Raw genomic sequence first — 10634 nt, forward strand, 5'->3', positions numbered from 1 at the left:
ACTTACTATATCAATTATTTTTTGCCTTCTTCCAATTTCAATTCACTTTTTTTACTTTTTAGATTATTCTCACTTTTTTCGTATTCTCTAATTTTCGTTAATTTAAATTTAGTTGAATTTGACACTTTTCAAATCAATTCATTTTCAATTCCTTTCAAAGGAATTGAAAAAAAAATTACATTTTCAATTCCTTTCAAAGGAATTGAAATAAAAGAAATTACATTAGTAGCACGTAATTTATTCCAATTACAATATGAAATTCCTTGTAATGGAATTAAAGAAAAAAACAATTCCATTTGAAATTACTTCAAGGAATTGAAAAAGTAATCGATTCCTTTGCAGTGAACTAAAGGAATTGAATCCTAATTACAATTAGTGAGGAATGTAATTGTAATTGTAATGTAATTGCATTTACCCAGCTCTGATTACAATACGGGTATCAAACTACTATCAAAATACTTTTAAGGTGCAGTCAAGCACGCCGGGTATTTGCTAGTAATAAATAATTATCGCCGCTAAAAATACTCGTTTTATTTTTTTTTTTAAACAATTAATTAACAAAACAATTAGATTTTTTTATGGAAGTGTTTTTGTGAACACTCACTGTAAAACAATGCCTTTAAAAATTCGATCAATCGATTATTTCTCAATTATTGCAATTAATTATTTTTTTCGGCTTGTGAATAATCATATGATTAGTTAATTGACTATTAAATTTGTTTGCCATCCCTACGCACCACCTAGCCCATCTTCGCTGTGGTCACAGCAGCAGGCTAAAATCCCACTTGAGCAGGATAAATACAGACGACTCGCGACACCTCTTCACCTGGCCTCTAAATCCCACTCAACTAGCGCGCGAGTCCCTATGGACCTAACCCAATCGGAGTAGCACACTTTCTGGGTCTCCTGTCGGTTGAGTTCACGACAACGATTGATGGATAAGCCGATCTAGGCAGGGCTAAGCAAGCCGCTACAACAACAAAAATGCTCCCAATTTGTTACACTTTAAAGAGAGGGATTAGCGTTTAGACATCCCATACCTGGCGTACCTTCATGATACAATCGGACCGGCATTTTTATTAGTATCCATAATTTTGTCACAAGGGCTGTGGCGAAAGTACTGTCCACTCGGTAGATATCCGATATAACCAGGAAGGGCTAGACAAGCTTTGGAGTTCGCTCAATATCCGAAGCAAGCTGGTCCTCGCCCTCAAAGAAGAAAGTATTAGGGAATTAAAACTGGGATTTTAAAGAATAATGTTGTTCAAGGTTGGTTTCTATTTAGGAGGGGCTGCCGCTCTAATCAGCCGTAAAAGAGTTGCCAAGTAGCACCACCGGGAGGCACCTTATTCTCGAAGGGTATTGGCAATAGAAGCGGCAACACCTAAAAGTCGACGTTATTAACTGTTTTCATTACAAATACGGGTACAACTTGCAGTTGGATTAAATTTCACATATTTGCATGTGCATGAATATCTCAAAGACAATTTATTTCATTTCATAAATTCCGATTTTATTGTATGTATATGTGTTAGTTATTATTAGTATCATAAGTGTTAATATTAGAATAATTCGTTCAACTAAATATTATACGCTTACAATCAAAGGAGGATCAATATTACTTCGGGTTTTACAATATTTTTAAAATCGCTCATCAATAAAATGAGCGAATATAGTTTTTAATATTTTGGTTATGCCAAAAAATACGCCTAAGGCTTTCTACGTAGAAAAACGATAACAAAGGGCTTTCATAAATTTGGTTTTCGCTGTTTCGTTTATAAAACTTTTCTAAATATTTACCATTTGAAGGGAATCCAATTAGAGGAATGTTTAGGGTTAGCAAGAACTAATCGGTTGTCTCAGTTCATACATACAATAGCATGTACTATGTATATGCGTATGTGTATATCAAGTCTAAATAGTTTTAGTATTTTGTCTTTTTAATTATGCATACCAAATTATTCTTGAATTTGTTAGTACGAGAAAAAACTACACTTTACAAAATATGTAAGTACGAAAAATTATTTGTAATTACGTACATAAGTAATACTGCCGAATATGTTTACACTAATATTGTAGAATGTTTACAAAATGAACGCTCAAAATAAAAGGGAATTTCACTGCACTTCACATTTAGCTGGCCTAATAGGTACATATGTATGTATGTATGTAATAGCTGCGGTACAAAATAAAGAAAAAAACCGAGAATTAACTATTACTTTAAGTACTTAAATTAATGCCCAAGAGAATAATTGAACTAAACGTTTTGTGTACAAAATTGCTGGCAAACAAGTATGAATATGGCTTATTGGCTAAGTTTTACGTTGTCACTTAGTCTGCTTATCAGTTTTCAGTTTTCACAATGGAAGTATCCATTTCACTGCCTATAGCAGCGAAGGACTTTTAAGCAACTAATTGGTTCTGCTGCTACACTTTTCCGCACAAAAAAGTGCACATGTGTGAATTTACAACTTTTTCGTGCCGTCAATATCGATACTGAGGTCCTGCATTGACCCACGTGGCTGCAGTAAGCTACGTTTCTCAGGATCTTTCGATTTTTTCGGCTTCGGACGATTGGTTTTAGTATAGCGATTAATAACACCTTCCGGTTCGTCCATCATGCGCAATATTTGTGTTTGATCGGATGAATCGATTGGTGCAATAGAAATATCACGAACGGCACGGAATTTACCACAGTTATTGAGATGCTCGTTCTCCAGGCGGAAGAAGTTCCAAACGAAGCGTCTGATGGCCAATTAAAAAGTTGTGTCTTATTTAGATTGGTCTACAAATTACATTTACTATAGATTTATGTACCTGAATACTTCCAAAATGCCTGTAATAGATGTCATAATATCACCACTAACTATTTTCATTTCAGTCAGGTAAAAAGATAAGGCCCAAAGGAAACGCAGCACCAAATCTTCGATGATGGCGAAGTAGTAAAATCCCTTTGGAAATTAAAAAGTACATTTAACTGTTTATTTTTCCTTCACTGTATGTTTGGCACTTACTGTGGAATAAACAATTTCTTCGCGCAGAAATGTGTTCTCGCCCGCGTTCTTATCGAACAGACCCCAATCCATCTTTATGTCCCAAGTATAGGCGTAACATGAGGATATAATCGAGGCTATAATCCATAGCCAAGTATAGGGGTTATCAAATGTGCTTGAATAGTAACCTGTATAGATATTTAAAAAAGAAATACTCAATTGAAAAGTTGCTTAATATATCGGTATGACGACTTTATTCGAAAGCGAGTTATAATCATATTTGTTTTTTAAAGATCTGCGTTGCATATTAAGTCGATGCCATCTGGCGTCGACTGCACGCCACCTAGTTTTAGCTTGTAGCAACACTTAATCCCTTTCAAAGTCCATTATTTCATACTCACGGTTATTGAAACTTCTCAACGTTGCAAATATCACCACAGCAAAAGTACTGAAATACTTTCCAGCGTTGACTAAATGAGGAAATGCTTCGCGCGTGTCACGATAACGCCGCAGACATTGAGCAAAACGGAACCAAGCTGGCAAGCAATTAAATATCGGACGTATTAGAAAATCTTTTTCCATGCACACAGTAGCATCTTGCGCCTCAAACCAATTGCCATTAGTAAAATAGAAACACACCAGATACTCGAAATCTAGCAATGCCGTGGTAAGTGAATTCAACTGATCACCCAGCCAGAAATCGGCGAAACCAACATGAAAAAAAGGCGCAGCTACCATGCGACCCTATGAAACAAAACGAGATTGTCTACGTCATAGGCTTGCTTTGCTGACATAAATACACTTCAACTTACAGTTATGCGCAATAACCAGAAACGTGCATCATGGTGGAAAACATGAAATGGATTTACCAAAAATGCCACCATCACAATAGTGAGTGTAAGCGGATTTATGAATGCTGGGATGCTTAGGCTGGCGCTGTATAAAAAGCTTAACATACTTAATGTCCATATAACGCCAAATATGGCAGATAATTCCATAAGATGTTGTTCGGAGAGATGATTACGCGGATCTAATTCGAAGATAAGCACATGATTGACACCTGACGACCGCCAACCGTATATATTTACGCCGATGAGAAAAATAAATTCAATTAAGAGTAGAGGACCGCGATACAAGCGGAACGTAACTTTGAGATTTTCGCCGGTAATGTCGTGAAAAATCGCTAAAAGAAAGAAATTTTAAAAAGAGTAAAGAAAAAAGTGAGAAATAATAGTTTTTTTTTAAAACGAAAATAGTAAAAATTTTTATTAAAAGGTATCACTTTACATACATATAGCACATACTACGGTTGCCAATATTAGCAGAAAATAGTTATCTCAAGAATTTGGGATATTTTTCGGTTTGAAGAATGCCAAAACGACATTTTACAAAAATGATACTTCAAAAATCATAAGCAAGTTCTTACTTTCAATACAATATTTCAAACTTTTCGGGCTCCTTGAATTAAAACAAGCAAATCCCAGGATTTTCGAGACCTGAAAAACACCAGGATGCCGGGATTGGCACCCCTAATATATACACATCGCTAGCTTAGATCAGTTTTTCTAAAAAATTATGTTTTAATGGAAGAACAATTAAAAACTCCATCTGTTCAGGGCCATTTCATTTTAACTCTTTTCAGGATTTCCGGGCATAGCAATATCGAAGTAAACGAGGCTGTTGAAAAGATGACCACAAATACCTCTATTAAACCCCGTATAGTGATCATATTACAAAATTTCAATACTCTATGGCCGATTCAAATGATTCGTAACCCACAATAGATCATTCTAAGATGTCAAGGTCATTATGATCGCAGTTAAATATGAAAAAACGGCAAAAGCTGAGGCAATGTGAGCGAGGAAGATTCAATTAGGCACTTTCTGTGCCGAAGGTCAATCCTGGGCTCGAATCGTAACAGTAGTGAACGAGCAACTCGTCAAGTAAAAATGCATATTACAAATTATAACAGTCGTGAAGGTACTGATCGTCTCGTAAACCGAATTACGCTGCATCTAAACTAACCCAAACCAAAGTTGGGGGAATACTGCTGAAATAAAATCAGAGTCATATCGGTAGCGTATACCCGACTTTCCTGAAAAGGTTAGTCGAAGTTTTAATATCATATCGAGCTCTAACCGCCAAAATAACGTAAGCGACATTTTTTTCAAAATTTTCTTTTTGATGCAGAAATATTCCTGGAGCATCTAGGTACATTTCTGCATCAAAAATAAAATTTTGAAAAAAATGTCGCTTACGTTATTTTGGCGGTTAGGGCTCCATATATTTAGACTAAACTAGAAGGCCTTATACCTATGTTGTATAAAAAATTATTCAATTGCTAGAAAGCATCCCTTATCATTATTTAAAAAATCTCTTCTCACCCGACAACACCACTACCACAGCAAGCACAATGAAGCTGCCTGAAAAGAGACCAACTTTGAACGTAGTCCACGGACTCTGTTGTTCACCAAGTGGCGGTACACGCAAGCGTTTCATGGCGCGTGTGCGATCGCCAGCCTCTAACTCCGTCGTCACGGTGGTTTCGGTTTCATTGATGATATTATCGATATCTTTATTGGTGAAAAAGTGTGAAGCTTCAACATATTCTTGACGCCACTTGGCACCGGTGTCGACGCGCAGTAGCTGTAAGAAAAGTAATTTACATATTTATTCATACATACTTAGTATGCAGATTCGTTTTTACTTTGCAGTGCACTATGATCTGGCATCTACTATTTGCTGGCCAAAAGTCATTTTTTAATGTATCGATAAATCGATTTATTTTCGTCCCTTCACTAATCAATTCTCCAGAGTAAAAAATTACATACTCATTATTTTCTTAAAGAGCTTTTCCAATGAGATACCAGCTGGTAAAATTTACATTTCTACAAAAAGTAAAAATAAAATTGTATCTTAGTCAGCATTCTTGTAGTTCGAATTGGAATAAGTCGTCTTCGAGTGACAAAGATGCTTAAAAAAATGGAGTGGAAAAGTATAATGAAGGTAATATTTGTTTGATAAACAAAAAGAATGCTAGAATATAGCTTGCTAAATAAAATAAAATTCATTTTCATTCAGCTATAAAAAATGGGCTGCATTTGGCGGTCTTCAAGCTTGGCAATGAAAATGTTTAAATTAGAGTTATAAGCTTTGAATAATGTTGTACTTTTTGCATTTTTTGAATAATGGACTTTTTTCATAGAAAACTTCTACGTGTGTTTTGCCGTACTTTTCGATATTTGAAAAGAAGCAGTTAGCTAAGATTCCACCGTCGTTTTAAGCTTTTTGCTGCAAAATGTTATTAAAGGAGTGCTCCCTGAAGAATATAACACCTACTGCAAGGAGAGAGCAAAAATGATATGCAAGTAAATAGGTGAAAAATGCATTTTTGCATTTTTTTCGAACTTGTGTACGTTATTTTTTTTTAGCTTAATACATAGTCTAATTATAAGTAATAGACTTGTTGTGCTAGTATATTTTCAAATACATACTTAAGTACAAATTTGTACAAATAAAATACAAATACAAACTCTCGTGATACTTATGTATATCCAAAAGGAAGAGTTTTTATTTGAAGCACCTATGTATGATTAGGGAAAAGTATATAGCAAAAATGTGGTCTACTTTTTTGAACTTAAATTTTTTTGCTCCGAAACCGACAACCTCACATTGGACCCACGTTTTAAATTTAAAAAAATCTGACATCGCCACCTCGAAAACTCCTTACATAAAAGTTTTTGGTGAAAAGGAGAAAAATATAAAATTTTGTCTCCCCTTTTTGGATCACCTATTTGGAATTTATAAAATCTGACATCAGATTCGAAATCAGCGACCTCGAAAACCCCGCATTCATATGAGCTTATGGTGAAAAGGAGAAAATTATAAAATTTGGTCGTCGTTTTGGATCCGCCATTTTGAATTTAAAAAAATCTGACATCAGATTCGAAATCAACGACAACAAAAACCCCCAAACACCAAGTTTCAAATCAATTTGGTTACTTGTCAACTTTTGGCCAGCAAATAGTAGTCGCCAGACCATAGTGCAGTTGGTTGCCAACACTAGTTTTACCTTATCGTGTTTCTTGAGAATCTTGCGAAAACCTGTATGATTTAAATTCTGATAGTTTTGTAGTAGAATCAAGCTTAAGTAAAATTCACTAAAAGCCAGCTTCAATTCTGCAGCTTTACGATGCGGCAAACCTGGCTTCTTCAGTGATTTCGATTTTTTCGCCGAACGTTCGGACTCATCGATACATGTCTTCAGCTCGGCATTGAGTGTAGCGAATTTACGTGTTGCCTCAGCTAACTTTTCCGAATAGAATGTATTGATTTTCTTCAATTCCTTATCGCAGTAGTGAAAGAAGTTCTCATCGAAATTAGCAAAGTGTCTTTCAAGTACTTCATCTTCAACGCTATCGACAGCGGGCGCTTCTTCGACGGCCATGTAAAGCATGGCTTTCATTTCCTGTAATAGATGAAAAGAAAATGTGTGAAAGTTAAAAAATTATTATACTTGCTTATTTGGTGAAATCAAATACCTCATAGTTGATATATTGTTTGCGCCATTCCGGCGTTATATGCGCCGACAGATGCTCGGCGAACTTCATCTTGCCTGCTCAACGATCCGCTGTTGTGAAAGAAATGAATAAAATAAAAGAAAAATTAGTTTCAATCCAACAAGTGCTCGTATGTGAAGACTGTAAGACCAAATTTAATTCAAAAATACGTCTTCCCTACGTATTTTTTTTTATCTAAAATACTTAAGTTCCACTTCGTCACCATGAGTCAACTAAATTGTATGCATACTTGTCTACACTTCACCGCAAGATTTTGATAAATAATGATAAATCGTTGTACAAGCAACCTCTTGCATGCATATGTACTATATTCAGATACATATGTACATATGTATTTACATATCAATTTTCTTAAAATTTTTATTAAAAAAAAGAAATGTCACAAATCACGCGCCTTGTTTGATCAATCACCAAAGCAATGAAGCTTCACTGCCCACCCCAAACCTGCTGGTTAACAAAAATAACCAATTTGTAATAACAACATACATACATATGCAAATACATACTTATTATATGAACAGTGGCAACGATTGATTGCGATATATGAATGAGCATTAGGGTAATCAAAAAAAAAAGAAGTCGGAATTTTAATGCCCTCACCCCTAGGACTGTTCCATATCGAAAAAATATACCTCTACTTTTTTTTATTTTGAAATCAAAATATATTTAGAGGCCGCTCAAAGCGCTCAAAGCTTTCCATGTATGTATTTGTAAATGGCATGAATTCTTGAAAATCAATATTTTTCGATCGAAAAACTCTGTTGCTCTTCAGGAGACTCCTAGTAATAATACCAAATTACTTAGTTTGCCATTTTTGAACACCAGCGACCTATCAAATATAGTTACTATGAAAAAATAGTTAAACAAAAAATTGTGTATGTATTTTTATTGGGAATTTCCTGAAGAGAAACAGAGTTCCGCGATCTAAAAATATTGATTCTGAAGAATTCTATACCATATCTACGAAAAGTAAAATACATGAAAAACTTTGAGCGCTTTAAGATACCTAAATATTTCTTGATTTCAAAATAAAATATAGGGATATATTTTTTTTAGGAAAAGAGCAATCCTAGTGGGTGAGAGCATAGAACTTTCGACTTTACTTTTTAATTTTGGACCACCCTAATGTGCATATGTACACATGTATTTATTTTTGTAAATCGTACAAGTTTGTTTACCTTTCAGCTAACCACATTCAAATAAATCAAACTGCGTTTTGCCAGCGGTAATTCCACGCAATTGATAATGATAATACCAATTGCAAAGATCTGTCGAGATTGATGAAAACTGTGCCTAGATTGATACATAACTGATTTTTATCAAAACTAGTAAATTCCAAGTACAAATAAACAAAGTTTTTAAATACAGAATTAATTCCACGGAAGGACGAAGAATTCCCTTTGTGTGTAAAACACAATTGAGCCGTTTATTCTGAAAGTGGCATAAGTCATTTTCTACCTCTTGTACTTAAATGGTTGGTTACTTCTAACTGAATGCAGCTGTAAAACGTTATACCGTCATAAAATAATGACAAAACTTCTTACCTTTGGCTGATGGAGTTGGACGAATAACATACATACTGCACAGAGAAAATGATACAGGTAAAACGCAAGTTTTTAAAAGAAATTGTAAAATAACTTTTTTTGATATAATTTCACTTCATACAAAATAAAAAATACAGTATTTGTACTTACGACTTTAAAACGAAACATTCGCAAAACAAAAACGATCTTTATAAAATATTCTCTTTTTATACTGAGGAGAACAAACGACATTAAAGAAATAGCGTCAAAAATGCGTATTTTAAAAACTAAAATGAAACATTTTAGAAGATTGTCCCAACAAGTTGTAGTGCGACACAATTTTCAACAAGGAAAATAAAACTAGACATTTTTAAAACAAAAACGTTAATTTATTTTCAGTCAATTAGGTATGAAAAGTATTTAAAACTAAAATGTTTTCCATTAGAATTTAAAAAGCTACCTGTCGGAAAAATTGTGTTCATATAAATAAGTTACTTCAATCTTCAGAAAAGGCGATGAAGTATATAGAAACAATACTGCCATTCTAACCCCTAACTGCATATAGGGGACATTGGTGGACTTCTTTGACCGCAAAAAGCTTTGGTAAGAGTAACTTACAAAAACTTATGGGTTATTAAATAATAATTTAATACTTTCTTAATTGAAATTACAGGATTTGACCAGCATGAAGCAAAATTAGCAGGCCCAGCTTGGAAGTAAGGCATGAACATCTGAATGTATGTATATAGTAATATGTAAAACATCTGTATTTCATTTATTAAATGTTGTAACTTATTTATAAGTATATGTATATATATCACTATATTTTTGACAATGTGTGTACCAAACGACTTGTTGTGATTTAATAAAAATAAAATTTGAATATCATATTTGAAAACGCACATTTTTAAAATGAAGAAAAAACATTTTAGGATTTAATTTCAACATGCGCATATTCAATTATCAAACAATCGTTTTTAAAAACGATTTGAAAATGTTCGTATCAAAAACAAAAAAACGGATTTTGAAATTTGAATTGAAAATTATCGTTTTCAAAATTTAAATAAATATTGTAGGTGCAAAACGTGGGTCAAAACGTTTTTAAAAATAAAACGTTCCATACAAATTTGAAAACGGAAATTTCTCTGTGTGATAACTGAAGTCCAACGGCATGAAAGACTTGTACTACTTTCAAAATAAACGGCTCAACTATTTTTCAGAAATTGCAAAAAAACATGAATTTAGTTTTAAACTATCGCTACTCATCATTGTTATAATACTTTATAAAACCGGTTTACATCAGATGTGTAATACTAGGTTTACATGTAGTAGATTATCCTCATTTTTGTGCTTAACTCCCTAATCTGTAATTAGAAAAAAAATATGAGCAATACAAAATTCGTTCCTCGTTAATCTGTAATTATAAATAAATCTCAGATTAAACCGATAACTTTTCGGTGTCCAACCTATTTGTATGGATTATTTTTGCGAAGAAGAGGAGAAATACCAAAAGAAAAAGTTAACAAAAATGGACGCTA

The 10634-nt window shown here is 33.8% G+C and overlaps 1 protein-coding gene across 1 annotated transcript; it reads right to left on the bottom strand.

The window, feature by feature from the left end:
• Positions 1 to 1531: 1531 nt before the first annotated feature.
• On the bottom strand, positions 1532 to 7640 carry LOC108374570 (xenotropic and polytropic retrovirus receptor 1-like). Its single transcript, XM_017630547.1, has 8 exons — positions 7535 to 7640; positions 7066 to 7461; positions 5378 to 5639; positions 3806 to 4176; positions 3395 to 3737; positions 3015 to 3181; positions 2818 to 2951; positions 1532 to 2745 (listed from the first exon to the last, which is right to left on the bottom strand). The coding sequence occupies exons 1-8, from the start codon at positions 7601 to 7603 to the stop codon at positions 2466 to 2468; spliced, it is 2022 nt and encodes a 673-aa protein (XP_017486036.1). The 5' UTR covers positions 7604 to 7640; the 3' UTR covers positions 1532 to 2465.
• Positions 7641 to 10634: the final 2994 nt, after the last annotated feature.

The sequence above is a fragment of the Rhagoletis zephyria genome, unplaced genomic scaffold, assembly GCF_001687245.7.
Source record: "Rhagoletis zephyria isolate East Lansing unplaced genomic scaffold, Rhagoletis_zephyria_1.1 Rzeph_scaffold_07859, whole genome shotgun sequence".
NCBI classification, from domain to species: domain Eukaryota; kingdom Metazoa; phylum Arthropoda; class Insecta; order Diptera; family Tephritidae; genus Rhagoletis; species Rhagoletis zephyria.